The 16,760-nt window shown below is 27.9% G+C and overlaps 2 protein-coding genes and 1 long non-coding RNA gene across 4 annotated transcripts in view; 2 read left to right on the plus strand and 1 right to left on the minus strand.

The window, feature by feature from the left end:
• Positions 1 to 5,874, minus strand: part of LOC136796366 (uncharacterized) — a 7,253-nt gene extending 1,379 nt beyond the window's left edge. The window contains exons 1-2 of the long non-coding RNA XR_010844075.1: positions 5,719 to 5,874; positions 2,430 to 2,521 (exon numbers count right to left, since the gene is read on the minus strand). This is a non-coding gene — a long non-coding RNA (uncharacterized lncRNA). The remainder of the gene's footprint in view (positions 1 to 2,429; positions 2,522 to 5,718) is intronic.
• On the plus strand, positions 857 to 6,064 carry LOC136796365 (odorant receptor 67c-like). The gene is made up of 6 exons (XM_067049895.1): positions 857 to 944; positions 2,853 to 3,594; positions 3,663 to 3,762; positions 3,832 to 3,924; positions 3,996 to 4,154; positions 5,933 to 6,064. The coding sequence occupies exons 1-6, from the start codon at positions 926 to 928 to the stop codon at positions 5,990 to 5,992; spliced, it is 1,173 nt and encodes a 390-aa protein (XP_066905996.1). The 5' UTR covers positions 857 to 925; the 3' UTR covers positions 5,993 to 6,064.
• A 118-nt stretch (positions 6,065 to 6,182) lies between these two features.
• Positions 6,183 to 14,127, plus strand: LOC106687744 (mitochondrial import inner membrane translocase subunit Tim23). Of its 2 annotated transcripts, none has more exons than XM_067049896.1 (4): positions 6,183 to 6,347; positions 8,857 to 9,103; positions 10,882 to 11,085; positions 13,962 to 14,127. In XM_067049896.1, the coding sequence occupies exons 1-3, from the start codon at positions 6,317 to 6,319 to the stop codon at positions 11,069 to 11,071; spliced, it is 468 nt and encodes a 155-aa protein (XP_066905997.1). In that variant the 5' UTR covers positions 6,183 to 6,316; the 3' UTR covers positions 11,072 to 11,085; positions 13,962 to 14,127. The 2 variants fall into 2 exon arrangements, with proteins under 2 accessions (XP_066905997.1, XP_014287266.1); XM_014431780.3 differs by having other exon boundaries at positions 10,882 to 11,048.
• Positions 14,128 to 16,760: the final 2,633 nt, after the last annotated feature.

Here is a 16,760-nt window from a genome sequence, read left to right on the forward strand (position 1 = left end):
AATAAAGAGGTAGTATCAAGAGGTCACTGGAATCGTGTTTTGATTTTTTTTTTTTTATATTAATAATATGAAAATCTTGTATTTGATTTTTTTAGAACTTACGAGGCATAAACGACGTATACACATACTTCTATTATTTCATTTTCTGTGTTTTATATTATTGTACAGAATTTTAATTGTATTTACTATCCCAACATCGCATAGAGGAGTGTTATAAAAAAAAACACTGACATTTGAAACGAATTCGCTCGGTTTTCGCATGTTTCTATAATAATTAAGTAAACTATCTACAGTAAACCTCTTCGGTCAAAAGGATTTAGTACACATTTTTCACGTTCTAAAAATTTATAAGTATTTCTAAAGTAAACGATACTAGTTCATAAAGATATTTATATGTTTATCTATGCAGGATAAATCCACTTACATAGAAATAATATATTAATATAAGGACAAATACGTATACGAATAGGACATTAATAACGAACATAAATTGTAATTTTAAATATATAGATTGAATACATAATATTATTTGATAGTTAAAAATGTAAACGGTAATCTCGGACTGTGAGTTTGGGTTGAAATAACTAAAGAACTACTCACCGATTTTTTTCCCACCTCTAACGTACTTTTTTTTCGAGCATTCAGTTTAGCAAAGCCCTCTCACTTGATACAAGTAAAATTAATCAATTCCTAAAATAATAGGACTCATCATTCAAGGTTGCTGTATCATTATCTTTTATCTAATATTATATGGTACGTCTTATAAGTGAATGATTAGTAGGCAGGGTCGTCTTTGAAGTTCAAAGATTGTTAGTAAAATATTTATGCTATCGATCATCTTGCAATGTTATATAAGGATGTAGTGTGTGCTAGATGATTTATTCCTGTCTAAGATTATACTCGGAAAAAAAAAACTTGCAGAAATATGTTCTCTCTACTAAAAAGTAGGTTTTGAAATCTAGATTTATAAGCATATCAGCATATTATTATTCAAACAATATTTTTCAAAGTTTAAATAATTTATATAGCATTGAAATAGTTTAATTTTATCAACTTGTAAATTGCAAAAGGAATATCATATTTTAAAAATAATTAATATTATTTATTTATAACAGCAGTACAGTAATAATAGAATGAGCTGAATTCAAATTTCTCCTCTTATTATTGTGTTCAAATTGAATTTAATTACTATTATATATATTGCTTCATTGCTTTAATAGTGGGCAATTTGAAAAAAAAATTATATATTTTTATAAATTTATAGATCACTGACTTTATGATAATTTGAAAGCGATAGTCAGAGCTGTGGTTAAGAAAGAAGAAGAAATAGTTATCAACAATTTTTTTATTTTCTGTCGATGTTTCGACCCAAACTTTTGGTCATCATCGTGGTCTCTGGAGAGATGGAAACAAAGACTCCTGAACTGACATTTGAGAATGATAGTTAGAGTTTTTCAAAAATGGAGATGATTTTAACGGATCGTTAAATTTTTTTTTTAATAGACAATCTCCATTTTTTAAAAACAAAAAATAAATAAATAAATAGTTGATAGCAGAAAATAAATAAATAGTTGATAACTATTTTTTCTTCCATCTTGATCGCAGCCCTGACCATCACCTTCAAATTTTGTGTTTGACATATTCGATAGATTGCACTGTAGACAATGGTTACTTTGAGATAGCCCTACTAACTTTCAGATAGTCTGTGAGAGGACCCAAGTAGAGAAAGTAATCGTTATCTATGGTACTATCCTTGGTATAAAAGATCCAATCCAAAATAAAATAAAATTTGTTTATTTGTTAGATGTTCCACAACTAAATTAAAGCAGTGATGTATATGTGTATTTACTAAACACAAAAATATATATGCCATAAAACGTGACATGGCTTAAAAATTGCACCTAAAGAAGATATACTCAGTCTCCAGTACCCTGTGTTAATTCTATTTCCTTTTCAGACACCTCTAAGGATTATCAAGAAGCCTTAAGAAATTGAAGCTACAGCTGATATTTTTAAAGTTTAAAATATGAATAATATCATGACAATAATTCCAAATTCTCCTATCTAAATTTTTTTAAAAGGAAAGCTTTGAGTTAATTTTTAAGTTTGATGTATTTATAATTTGTTGGTAGTTATCTTAACTTAAGAACTTCAATTATGAAAACTACTAATCATCAATAAATAGGGATTAATAAACATCTATAAATAGTATAAAAAAAGTTTTGATATAATGACCATCTATGTAAATTCATGTATGATTAAAAATTAAATATAAGTAATATTTTTCAAATTACTAATTAATATAATATAATTATTAATATAAATATGAGTAAGAGGTGTATGTGCACCTCTATCCAGAGGTTTGTACCAAACAAAGGAATACGAACTGAATTAAAAGTATTCGTATTCCTTTGTTCCGTAGTGTATACCTTCTTCCAATACACCAGAGCTGATGAAGACCTGCATTGTGGGATGAAACGGCCAATAACTATTTTTGTTTTCCTGCCCCGACCACCTCCTTCTGAAAAGTGATTATTAATATTGAAATAAGCTTGATATAAAAATTAATTACTAAATAAAAAAAATAAAAGTTGAAGTAATTGTGAATACACTGATTTTTTCCTAAAGAAATGTTTTTAATTTTTTTTTTTTTTATATTTTCTTTGAATTAATATAAACAACTTCAATGTCAAATTCAATTGTTCTCGATTATGTTATCTTTTTGAATATTTCTTCGATATTATTTTTATTTATTTCTATATTGAGACAAAATGTTTATCAATGTTGGGTTATAGATTTAAACAGAATCAAAAAAATAAATAATTCAAACTAATTAAAACACTTTGTTTCAGGGTATAAGGAAGAAGAGATATTAAATGACCACTGCCAACAATTTTGTAGCGAATGGCTGTCCTTCCTCGGTATTCAGCCTCATAAAACTTTGACTCTGCATTCAGCTTTCAATTCTTTAATATTGATATTCACTTTGGCTGTATGGACGTATACGTATCTAGAAATGAAGCAAGGAGATTCTACAGAGGCTCTTCATCGTATCTGCCTTTCACTTTTAGCTTTAGGATTATTTTCAATACAGTTTTTTAAACATGAAGAGATTATGAGTGTAGCCAAACAAATTGATGATTGTTTTTCTTATAGTAATAGTGATGCGAAACCATTTTTCAAAAAACGGCAAAAGGACTTATTCACATCTGGAATGAAAATTTATACAGATTTGTTCACTATTATAGTATTTACTACCTGGGGAAGTATCTTGGCCAACCTTTATACACAACAGCTATTTGTATCAGATGTCAAACCTCCCATCCCTATGATCTTACCTATCGATTCAAAATTGCTTTATTATTTTGTATATTTTACTGAAACAGCTTTTGTCGTAATTGCTAGCATTGCAGATGTGCTTGTGGCTCATTTATTTATGATGTTCACTCTTCAGTTAACTGCTAATTTTGAAGTTCTATGTTTAAACCTGAATTCCATGGATAGATTTATGAAAAATGATCTCGCTATGCTTCCAGATTCAGAAATCATACCAAAAATTAATATTAATATTAGACATCATCAAGAAATATTTAAGTATGTTTAGGTATGTAAGAAATTTTAATTCATTTTATAAAATATTAAAACTCAATAATATATTTTAGGTCCTTTAATAGTTTAAAAAAACTTTTTGATCAAATATTTTATATCTTGTATTTTTCGATGATGAGTGCTATTGCCATGTGCAGAACCTTATTGGTTGGGGTATGTTATAGATTACACTTTACCCCTTATTTTAGTATTTTCTTTATTATAAAAGTTTGAATTTTGCAGGACATCGATATAAAGTCTTTATTACCTTTATTTTACTTAGAAACAGGATACATACACATATTTTGTCATTTTGCAGACATGCTTGCAGAAGAGGTTAATAATTTCACACTTAATGAATTTTATATATACAAGGTTTACGTGCTAAATGTTTTATTTGTGTTTAGAGTGCGAATGTCCGCTTAGCAGCGTATTCGACTCCATGGTATACTTTTTCAAGTAATGTCTGTACTTCTCTAAGAATTATGGTTATAAGAGCACTCAAACCTCCCAAACTTTACTTCTTTATTGGTGGAAGTGATGTTTCTTGTGCAACATTTACTCTGGTGAGTTCAATCTTTTAAAGAGGGTTTTCCTAGAGATTTTTTTTTATTTTCCTGCTGAGGGGGACTGTACCAAATTTTGAGATTCCACTTGCGAAACAGTAGAAAGGATTAATTTATAATTTTTGGCTAAACAGAAATATTATATTATCGACTTAAAGCATACTATTTCATCATCTGTGACCTCTAGCTGTATATATATTATAAACTTATAGTCTGTCATCCAAAGTTTCTTTTTTTTTTTTTTTTAATTTTATCCTATATTTTTAAATTTCCCGTGGGTAATATTCTACCTGTCAGAATAAGTGCTTACTTTTATAGAACATGGTTGTAGACTTGACATGTAAGTATCAAACAAGGAAAGAAAGAAATATTTGATTCAGACTCTACTATTTAAATTTTTAAAAAAACCTGATATTTTTCATTTTTAGAAATTAATTTACAAATCAGTTATAGATAAAATAGTTTTGCGACAATCTTTGAAGGGACTGGTGTGGCTAGGATGAGCTGACTGTTTCCTGATTTTAGGATACCAATAGAAGAAAATTGAACTGATGATGGGTCAATTTGATGAAATCATTTTTGGAAGTGTCTGTAAAACCAAGTTCCAAACCTGATAAAGCTCACTAATAATAAACAATGCAGAATCAAAAATGGAAGTAAACAAAATACTCAGTGGTTTCTGTTTATATGCAACGATTCCTATGATGGTTGCCTCAAAATAGCGTATCACTCAAAATAAATTACATGAAATATATTACTGCTAGTCTAATCATCTGAGGGTTAAAAAGGAAGGACGTTTTCAGGAAAAATCAGTGAAGATTTTTTCTCAACGATTCTAAACTTTTTTTAGGGTAGAGAATCTGAGTATGAGATTTTCCACCTCACCAGCCACCAACTTCACAACGAAATAAAAAAAATGTTGGAATTATTTTTAATTTTTCCACTCAAGTCAAAAACCATGATTTTTTTTTTTAAAAAGATAAACATTAAATTCAAATTAAAGCAAACAAAGTTTCCTACGAGATAAGCATATTCAATTCCATTTACGGCCAACTTGCGACGTCTCTACAGCAAGCTAAAAAAGAGTCATTTTTAGATCCTCTTTTTCCAATTATATATAATATAATATAATATATATAATATATTCCAAGACCAGTAGTTAAAGTATAAATTTGGCGATATATTTTTTTCTCTTCATATTTGTATCCGCACCTGTCCAATGAGAGATGGAGAATCATATTGCAAGATAGACAATATTAAACTGACAATAAACCAATAGGATTTTCTAGGAAATTAGTTGATGGTTGATTGGTTGAACAACTTTTTACTGAAATTAAATATTAATATAATTCATGGTTGGACACCTAACAATAACCATGGATAATTATTTGAAAAAAAAAAAACAGGATTTTTGGTGAGTACAGATTTTCAAGGTGGTCGAAATATTGTTGGTCGGAAGGACAATGACGCAACTATAAAATTTTATGAAATTGACTTTAATGTTTTGGCAGGCTTTCAAACTTGGATATAATAGTTGTTTTTAAATCGGTATGATTGTACTTACGAAATTAATATAGGTTTTATCGGTATTAAAATTTTATATTTGATTTTCCGACAGCCAACATTCTCTCAATACAATCCCTTAGATAGCCATTGTGGTCCAAAATCTTGTTTCGTTCCCCGCAGCCGAAAAAAAAAAACATCGGTGGGAAAATGTAATTGGTTTATAGACTATAAATTATTAATGAAATGATCATTTATTATTTGTTTATTTTCAGATTTTAAATGCCTCCGTGACGTATTTCTGTATAAGCTTTATGATGGAAAATCAAAATTAGCCTTCAATGGTTTAGTTGATAATCTTTTTTCACTAATAATTTTCTAAAATAAGTTTCAAATGACACAATTTTTTTGTAAATGTAATTAAACTTAATCCAATTTTCGAACCATTATATATTTTCTTTGTATTAACAATATGCACTGTTAAGTTGGTAAAATTCTAATGTTGTCTCGTTCTCATGACGACATACAGATGTAGGAGATGTAAAATCTAAGTTAAGGAAATGATTATTTTTCAGAAGCATCTAGATATTTTAAATTTTAAGTTATTTTCTCTCCACCATGTAAAAATTTAATGTTCTTCGTCTTTGAAAAAATTTAAGATGTTAGAAGATGGCGATAAGAATTCCCTATGTAAGATTTAATGTTAGGAATAATATTCTTCTTGTAAACTATAAATAACCTTAACAAAGAGAAGACATAAAAAAAAAAAAAAAACTTCGTTAATGTGTTAAACATTTGAAACCTACGACTTCAACTTGCTGTTTTTCCGGATAAACTCAATAATTGTTTCCTGAAGGACATAAACAGTTTTTCAAACCTCATCCTACTTAACAAGGAAATTCATTATTAGTGTGTACTTTGTGATTAAAATTATTCAAAATGTTACTGAATGTTTTCCATACAGTAGTATGAATCCTAATATTTTTCAGTACCAATTCATTAAGTTGAACTCAAAAGGCCATATACTCACTAAGTTTACAGTTTTAGACTAATATTCTAATTACTTCAGTTTTTGAAAAATGTAAAAGTGGTCAGGGAGGTTGCTATAGCTTATTTGGCTGGGAAGAGGGAGGTGGTACAAATTCGAAAATTTCTCACCATTTTTGACAGGATTTCCTGAATTATTAATTAAAAATTACATATTTTAGGCATTTCCTGAAATCTGTCTTTATCTTAAACGATTTGGGAAGATTGACAAATTTAAATAACTTAAGTAACCTTGAGTTTAATAAACTGAGTTTTGTTTTATCTCAATTTTCACAGTTTGAAATAGATTCTCAAATCTCAATTGTTACTACTTAGGGATTTTCAAATCATTGGAGAGGGATGATACCCTCCCATCTCTCCCTATAAGGATATCCTTGAAAGTTATGCATGTGTATATGTATATGTATATATGTATATCATTGATAAGCCATACCAGCTTTTAATGATTTTATTTATTATTTTATTCTGCTAAGTTTAACTGTACTAATATAGTGAGTATAAAGGCTTGTGATTTAAAATAGTATTGTGACAGGTTGTTTGTAATATAAAAGAGATAAGATAAAATTAAAAAGACAAAACCTTGAGTCTCTAAAACACCAGCAAACAACTCATCAGTCAACGTTTTGCCAGTTCAAGCATCATCAAGACAGAAGATGTACTATCAAATATTGCAGACAAAATACTCCAAATCTTACATTAGCAGCCGTCAATATGACAGTACATCATTCCAAGACATCCAAACACTTGGAGAAAAACTGTCGTCTAATTTTAAGTATATATAAGTACAAATATTGGCCATAGGTTTTGAATTTTCTATTGCAAATAGTAGAATTAGCTCCTCGAAATTGTTCAAAAAGGCCTGAATATACATTTAAACTTTTTAGCTGTTACCTTATCCTATAGGAATGTAAAAAAACAAACAATTATTTTTACTAAAAATAAAGGATATGAAGTATATATTCATAGCTTGAAAAATACTTAATCATTGATTTTCATTTAAAAATAAATCATTCAAAAAAAAGCATTAAGAATTTATTTTAATCAGTATAAATTAAAAAAAAAATGATCTCCAGATATTGGATTCTATTGTTAAATATGATTTGCAAATGTAAATACAACATATCTCTACTTGGTTTTAATACTGGCAATTATTACAAAAAAATGTTATGATTTTATTTATAATTAGCCGTTTTCCAAAGATAGTACCCTTGACTGAGGTTATTTTTTCTGCTGGGGTTGTCTTACAAACTAACTCAAAGCTTGTACTATTGTCAAGAAGTAACTTCAATCTTGTGGTACAATATAAGGAATACATAAATATACAGGAAAAAAAAAATGAAAATCAGTCAGATTGGCCACGAGCAAAAAATATGTATGAGTAATTCTATGAAACATGATATTTTCATGTTAATGGCTTTAAACAAAAAATAAGCAATGTTGAACAAAAAATCTTGTGTAGAGCTTGGATCTGTTTATTTTAAACTATTTATATTACCAATTTATCTTTTTACAATCATGATCAAAATTAAAAGTCACGTTTTATACTAAAATAATACTGTTGGGAAGAAATAACATTTTTTAAATAAGATGAAAGGGGCTCTGGGAAATTTTACTTAGTAAAAGTAAATTTCTCAACTTGTTTCTTTAATAAATATGACAGCCTATACCGAAAATGAGGATTGATAAGGATAAAAATTAGAAAAGTTGAAAATGAAACATTTGACAAAAAAAGGAAGACAAAGAAGAATCAGAATGTTCCAGAGCTTGTCATTCATGAGGATATTGCAATATTTTGAAAGCCATTGTGGCAAAACCAATAAGATATGTAGATTTTTAGAAAATATTTTACTAAAAAAGTTTTATTTTTTACAAAAATAGAATTTTGTAATTTTATGAAGTTTGAACATTTTTGTAAACATGGATAAAGTAGTTTCTAATGAATTCACAAGAATCTGTAACTTTTTCTATTTAGATTCACTATTTCTTATGTGGTTTTAATAATTATTTATAAATAAAAAGAATTTTTCAAATTTTCTTTATACAAGGAGCAATTATTCTTCCCTAATTTTATTACCGATGTCTTTTCTTAAATATTGTCAGTAATATTTCAATCAATGAAATTAATTTTTTATATTGGCCTATACAATTTCAGATAATAATCAGCTACCAGGCTACACCTACGAATCTCCTTTTCTACCACAGAATAATACAACAGTAGTTCCCAGTAATGATGCTTATATATATTTCAACGTTGAAAAGCCAGTTAGAGGTCGATTCGAGCATTCATTTTTTGAGACTGGCATTGCTATACTCACAGCAAGTGGATTGGGTGCATTTCGCGGTTTCCTTCAAGGCAAACAAGCTGCTCTGAGTCATCCACCAAAATTAAGAAGAATAGTGTAAGTTTAAATTATTTTCTTGAAATTCATGATAATTATCTCTAATCAATGAAGCTGAAGCTGTCTCATGAATCTATTGCAATTTTATCTTTCCTTATGAGTTTTTTCCTAAATTTTTCAACTTTTCTCTTATTTTTCCTGATAAGTAATTTTGTTATATTTCCTCCTCTTATGTGCTCACTTCTCTTTGCCACTTAAAGGATGTATACAGCTGTCTCATTGCAGAAATTGAACCAGGATTCTGGTTTCAGTATCCTTGGCAGCATTTCCTATCAAACCAACAATAGTAGGTCACTTTTTTAAAAACTGTGGAATGCATTGTTGAATACAAGACACTAAATTTATTTGTTTTTGTTTTTAAATGTCAATGAAACCAGAATATTTGCAAGCTATTTTTAAAAGAAAACTTTTTTGTCTTCATGTAAATATGTTGTGCCAAATATTATGAATGCCTCTTTCATTGGTTGTAGACAATTTTTTTTTTTTTACTAATATTCTTAATTTACAGTTGAAATTATTTTAGAAGCTCCTATCAGAAATTATAAGTTTATTTTATTCAATTATTATTAATAATGTCAGAATATGATCAAAATGAATAATACAATAATTGTAAAAAAATGTTTTATAAAATTATTAAAAATAGTAATTAAAAAAAAAAGTTTTAATTTTCTTTAAGAGTTTAATGAAACATTTATTGAGCGATAAAAAATCTAACAGATATAAGGATATCTTCAAAATGTATTTTCTTTGTTTCCACTTGGTTAATTTTCAAGTGACTAAAGATACTGATCCTAATTTTTAATTTGGCATGAAATCTCCTATCTAATTTAAGTCTAGAAAAAAGTTTCATTTTGTTAAGCAGATTTGTTGAAGATATGCAATGAATATTTTATTTGAAAACTAATTAATTATGCTCTAAGCAATTAAAATATACTTGAAGAAGTTTGTCGGGGGGTGCGGTCAGCAAAGAACAACATAAATAAACAAAACAATATTTATTTATTTTATGCCGATGGTTCGACCTGAGTTTCAGGTCTTCATCAGGGCTATAGAACAGAAGAGATAACAACAACATTTAGAGCAACATACAATTGAAAAGGAATAGTATACAAACAAATTTAGAATTATATAAAATATTGAATTAAATCATAAATGATAAAAAATGATAACTGATAATTGAATAGTACAAAATTTTTTAATTGATTGATATTTGTGGAATTGTATGGTAGCAAATTGAAAACAGTGACTAATATAATATCATGTAGGTAAGAAGATATGTATGATATAAGATATGCAAGTAGTGTCTAAAAAATTGAAAAATTAAATAAATAAAATTAAAATTTAGACACTACTTGCATATCTTATATCATACATATCTTCTTACCTACATGATATTATATTAGTCACTGTTTTCAATTTACTACCATACAATTCCACAAATATCAATCAATTAAAAAATTTTGTACTATTCAATTATCAGTTATCATTTTTTATCATTTATGATTTAATTCAATATTTTATATAATTCTAAATTTGTTTGTATACTATTCCTTTTCAATTGTATGTTACTCTAAATGTTGTACTAAATGTTACCTCTTCTGTTCTATAGCCCTGATGAAGACCTGAAACTCAGGTCGAAACGTCGGCATAAAATAAATAAATATTGTTTTGTTTATTTATGTTGTTCTTTGCTGACCGCACCCCCCCGACAAACTTCTTCAAGCATTAATCTACGGTCAACTATCTACATCTCATAATTAAAATATACCTTTTTTTAGATTGATCAACCATGTAGTGAAGCGCAGTAAACTTGGTAATATGGTTGGTGTTTTGGCCACTGTCTACGCAGCTACAGGAATTGCTTTGGCAACACATAGGAATAAGGAAGATGCTGGTAACACCATAGCAGCAGCTGCAGTTACGGGATTGGCATATACCTTACCTGGTAAATGGTCCAATAGATTTTAATGTTTCTACTATGGGTAATGTACTGATTTTTTTATTTTGTATCCTTACTCATTCCGTAGGTTGGTTTAGATTTAAAAGAAGCTATTTCCCATGATTTTTTTAAATTAGCACCCCTTAGAAAAGTAACTAGTTCCAAAATGCTGCGTGATAAAATGCTGATGATTTGGTACTGTTTCTCAAACCTTTGAAAACTGCTAAATTAAATATAAAAACTTTGATGAAGCAGAAAAGAAGTGTCTCAAAATCTCCTACTCTTATGCCGCATAGCAGCCTGAGGATTCCTTCGATAGAGTGTGATCAAGGACTCTCCCTCCTGAACCACCCATCTTCTCATTTATTTCAACTCTTTTGGGCCAATGGCCTCGTGTATTGTGTCCTTCCCAACTCTTCCCCTTGGTCTCTGTCCTTCCATCCTTGTTTCATATATGACCTTCGCTAATCTACTTTCTGTCATTTTAGCAACATAACCAAACCATCTCAGCTAATGTTCTTTGATGATGTCTTCAATTGAGAAAAGTCCTATATTTAACTTTATTGTTATATTTTATTCTCAGTCTTCTCTTATCTTTCCCTAAATTATTTTTTAAGTATGATATCTCCAAGGCTTGAAGTTGGCTCTTGCACTTTGTGGTGAGGGTCCAAGATTCACTTGAATAAGTAAAAATCAGAAAGAGGGTATTTTTGTAAACTACTTTTGTACTGTTTTTTACATTTTCTTTTTCTTGATAAAATCTTTCTTTAGGTAATTAATAAACTTGCTGGTAGCTTTTAGTCTTTCATTTATTTCACCATTTATCCAGCCATATTTGTTAAGGTGAGCACTCAGGTACTTAAAATCTTTTACTTGTTCTAATCTTATAATGTACAGTTTTACTCCTCAATTTTCCTGTTATAATAAACATGGGAAAAAATGAAATATAATGTTTTAATTGTTTATCGATTTCTGGATATTTATAACCTGTTGATACATACAAATTTCCTTCATCAATAAAATTGTTAAATAAAAAAATACAAAGAATCAATACAAAAAATGAAGAATATAAAACATTAAGTGAATTTCAAAAGTGATTTAGGTGAAATAATTCTCGATTATGCAGATATAATAAATATTTAAATAATGATTACAACATTAATTTAGATAAATTTAATATTAAAAATAAGAACTAACAGAAAATACCAGGAGGAGTGACTTTCGATTAGGTGGACAGTAGCAAAAATAATAAATATAAATACAGAGATAATAAACGATAGTGACAATTTTATAAAAATTATAATAATAGTATTTGTACTAATGAACAATTTAGTTCATACTTATATTAGAAAATAGTTAAAAGAAGACTAAACTTAACAAGTAAACTATGATAAGAAAGAAAAAATTACATAAATGGTATTAATATTAGTATAAATAGCTATAATATTATACCTATTTTTCCAAAATGTAATGAATAGCATTGGTTATCTATGTATAAGTAAAATTTACTATAAATTAACATTACAGACAGAAATAGTTATAATTTTAAATGGTTAAATGTAAACACAATAGTATTTAGAAACATCTGTTGTGTTATAAATGAAGTAATAAAATAATAATAACTGTAAAACGATGAACAATGACATGCATGCTATAACTTTTTTGTTTTAAAATTTATTAATGAAAGAAAACTTTAAATGGACAGCAGTGTCCGAAACTTCAATATAGAATGAATGTATTTATAAAGATGATTAGGAAACAAGATGGGCTGAATATATTCAGGAATAGATGACCCATTAAAGGATCTATCTTGTTTTCCGTGTTTGTTTTGAGAACAATCAATTTATTAATAAAAATTTGGGAATTTGATGGGTTATATTTATCCAGTAATTGATTAAAACTGAAACAAGATTAGATCCATCAATAAAAAAAAAATTATAACAAAATGTATGATTAGTAGTAGAAACCGTGAGATGAAAACAGAGAAGTAGATATAATTAATAACATATATAAACCGGAGTAGATCCCAAGGAGGGCCATCGATAGAAAAGTCAAATAAATTACCTTGAGATTACATTTGAACTCATTGTTTAAGGCGCCCTAGACTCCTTCTTCTGCTTGGACGTATTTCACACGTCCCAAATCCTCCGATAGTTCCCCATTCTAACCGAGGAGACTCCATGATATCCTATCAAATAGTGTCCCCTAAGATTTAGATCTACTAATGCATTTAAATGTATCTGGGATATAAAATGGCCAAAAGTCTGAAACATTAATGTCAGGTTGTACCTGTTATTTTTTAATTTACATCTATTTTTCAAAAACCTGAAAGTTAAAATTTATTCAATTATTATTATTTATAGTCCTCATTTTGAAGGTATAAAAATACCTTAATGTCTTCAAAGATACATTATTATGGAGAATATTTTGTCTGTAGAAGGATAAATTCATTAGTGAATTTCGGAAGCTACACAGTATGGTATTATGGAGCATACACTCTGTTAATATAGAGTTATTGAGCTTTATAATGAACAAATTTCTGAAAAGTTAATCAGTCCTGAAGGGATGAGTGAATGTCTAAGAGATAAAATAAAACATAGATGGGAAGATTGTGTTAAGGATGTCCTGAAGATTTAGACTTTGATGGAGTTCAGCAAGCATATTTATATAGGCATCGATTATAGGTGGTATTGGCTCCAATTATGAGGTTCAGCCAGTTCATATTATTAATGCTTTTTGTTACAAAAACAATACTGCACGATCCCTGTTGTTAGTGAGTTCAGCCGAAAATATGTGCTTGGTAATTGTCTTAAATAAGTGAAAGAGTCCCAGCATCTCAAAAGTGGACATTAAGTTAATAAATATTTAGCTAGTCTGCCATTAGCATATCTTGAAGTTTAAATTTATTTTCTTTTTCAGGAGGAGTGAAGAAGGCTATATTAGGTAGCCTAGTGGGGCTTTGGATCGGAACTGCCTTAGCAATTTTACAAAGCAGTAAATCTTGGTGAGCCTTATGGGTTTGGATCTCTACTTCTACCACAGAATTAAAATATCTCTTTGCAATAAAGTATCTGATTTTTTTCTGCTTTGTCTTGCTTCTTTAAACAAATTGTCATTGACTTAGTTAAATCATAATGTATGATCTAATAAGAAAAATTTATCTTGAGGGTTAGTAATTGATTGTTGATAGCAAATTTTACAGTTAATATCTCTTTATTATGATTATTATTAGCTATATTATGATTATTAGTAGGCGTCATACCATACTTGAACATGAACGTGCTTATATGGATATGAAGAGTATTCTCATAAAATAAAGGTTTTCTTTACAACTTTAAAAATTCTTCAAACTAATTCAAAACAAATTTTTCTCTGTCAAATAGTTGTTACAAATCAACATTTTAAGTAAAATTTGACTTATCTACTTGATATGCTCCCATAGTATTTCTTTTATAATAATTTTTCAAAGGCGGATATATTGACTTTTCATCAAACACTCCTAAAAGCAATAGAGGACCCTAAAAGCAATTCTTTGCATATTTTAACTTAATTTATTTTAACTAATTTCTGTAGTTGTCGTTAACTTCTAAATGATTATGTTTTCAAATACCATCAGTGTATATTGCTCAGAATAATTTGTATATTTCAGTTCTTTGAAGTTATATTTGTCTATTTTGGTTAATAATTATTGAAAGTATGGATAGCATCACTGAGGAAAAAAAATTGGAAAATATAGGGAAAGATAATAAGAGTGATGGTTAAAAGTATAAATTATATGATATGATTAAATTATTACTATGCATTTACAACTATATAATGAATACTTTGTAGTGCTTCTTTGGGATAAATAAAATTTTATTTAAGTATTATTTATTGATCTTCAAATAGCTTATTGGGACAATCAACTATACCTCTAAATCCTTCTAAAATTTCCAATAAGTTGAGAAATTTAAGATTTTGTCCTTCCTCACACCAATAAATTGTAATAGCTTCTCTGTTTTTTTTTGTTTTTTATATTATTAAAGGAATAAGAAATTTGTTTATTGCAAGAAAATTTGAGGCAGCTGCATATGTTGTATAAAAAACATACTTAGACTGTTATGTCCCCTGATTAGGATTCCAATCTCTCTGGTATTAAAAGTGTAATAGAATCCTTCTTTCCAGAAAAAAAAATCATTAAAACTTATTACGGATGCCTATAAATAGAATTGTCAAAAAGTATTGAGTGCCTTATTCGCAAAATAATCAATGTTACATTAAGAGCTTCTCAGAGTAATAAAACCAAGAAATAAGTTATTATGGCCTATCACAATTTCTATATCTCATTAACTTTTCAAAACATAGATTTATAATTTTTTTTAAATGAGCCTTCTTATAAAAAATTGTTATTTTTAAATTTTTTGATTTATTCTGATACATAACAATTCTTTTTATAAATTGAAGAAGTAATATGAGTATAAAAATGAAAGAGGCCGAAAAATTAATTAAGTTATAAATTAAAGATGTTACTCATGTAAGTATAACTTCTTTTTCTTCTAATTTTAATAAAATAGAAAACATAAGTAAAAATAAATCTGTTTTATATAAAATAAAAACTCTTTTCATCTTCCCTGTAAATCAGATTTCGTTTTCTAATTTTAAAAAACAATATTGTATATGTAGTAATATACCGAAGCAATAGGCATAATTTTTTCATTATAATCCAAGAAAATTTATAAGAGTATAGTAAATGAATTTTCAATAAATCACTCACCTAATGAAAATGCCAGAGATCCGTGGAAGAGCAGTTTTTTCCTTTGATTTCTGTGCAAGAAATCAAAACAGTGAAATAAATGGTATTGCAGTGAAAATGGTATCCCTTTCTCACTCTGAAATGATTTATATTAATTTAATTAGTTTAGTTTAATAATGATCCACTTATGGTAATATATATTCAGTGAAACTATCTATAATTGTTAAATATATTCTGCGGATGAAGTAGTTAATAGCAGTTTTAACATTTGTTATATTCTTTAAAATTCTGTTAACAATGTGAGGAACTCTAAAAAAATTGCAAGTGCCTGCTTAACTTTATTTAATTTCTTATTCACAAAGAATGCTGAGCAGTCCAATAGACAATATTAAAAAAGGAGAGGATATAATTAGTTGGGACTAGAAGAATAAATACTAAATATTGAGATTTTTTTATCAATAATTTAAATAGTTTTTATCTACCATTAACTTAAGGAAACTTATTATGTATTGTAGCATGAAAGTAAGCATTATGGAGTAGGCGTTTTTCTATGATATAAGCCTTACCATTAATGGCCAATCGATATCATAAAGTATAATGTAAATTAATGACAATGTGAATGATTCTAGATTGTTAGACTGTGGTGGCTGAGAGTGTTAAGGTTTTAAAAGAGTACTCAGACTTTAAATGAAGACCACTGGGGAAAATAAAGTATCCAACTTTTTCCTAAATGTTCAGAACAAACTTTTATCTTGGAATCACATATTCTTTATCATTTAAGCATATTCTTCAAGAGCAATAATGAGCTGTTTAAGCTTCTTTTTCTCCTATTTTTTACTATACGATTCTGTGTGCACATTAAAAAATATACAAGATATCGTTATTACTCATTTTTGGAAAAAAATTGAGTTACCTCATTTTCCCCTGTGATCTTCAAATGATATCAATAATTAATTTCATATCTCAAAAGTAGATGGCTACCTGTA

This window comes from Halyomorpha halys, unplaced genomic scaffold (assembly GCF_000696795.3).
Source record: "Halyomorpha halys isolate HHAL.00 unplaced genomic scaffold, Hhal_1.1 Scaffold1006.1, whole genome shotgun sequence".
In the NCBI taxonomy this organism is placed as follows: domain Eukaryota; kingdom Metazoa; phylum Arthropoda; class Insecta; order Hemiptera; family Pentatomidae; genus Halyomorpha; species Halyomorpha halys.

Bases quoted from the DNA above. Each gene is read 5' to 3' on its own strand.
- LOC136796365 (XM_067049895.1), top strand. The intron at 3,595-3,662 runs GTATGTTTAGGT...AATATATTTTAG, and splicing joins CATCATCAAGAAATATTTAA to GTCCTTTAATAGTTTAAAAA. The intron at 3,763-3,831 runs GTATGTTATAGA...TGAATTTTGCAG, and splicing joins GCAGAACCTTATTGGTTGGG to GACATCGATATAAAGTCTTT.
- LOC106687744 (XM_014431780.3), top strand. From the start codon at position 6,317: ATGTTAGAAGATGGCGATAAGAATTCCCTAT. The intron at 6,348-8,856 runs GTAAGATTTAAT...ATACAATTTCAG, and splicing joins TGGCGATAAGAATTCCCTAT to ATAATAATCAGCTACCAGGC. The intron at 11,049-13,961 runs GTAAATGGTCCA...TTTCTTTTTCAG, and splicing joins ATTGGCATATACCTTACCTG to GAGGAGTGAAGAAGGCTATA.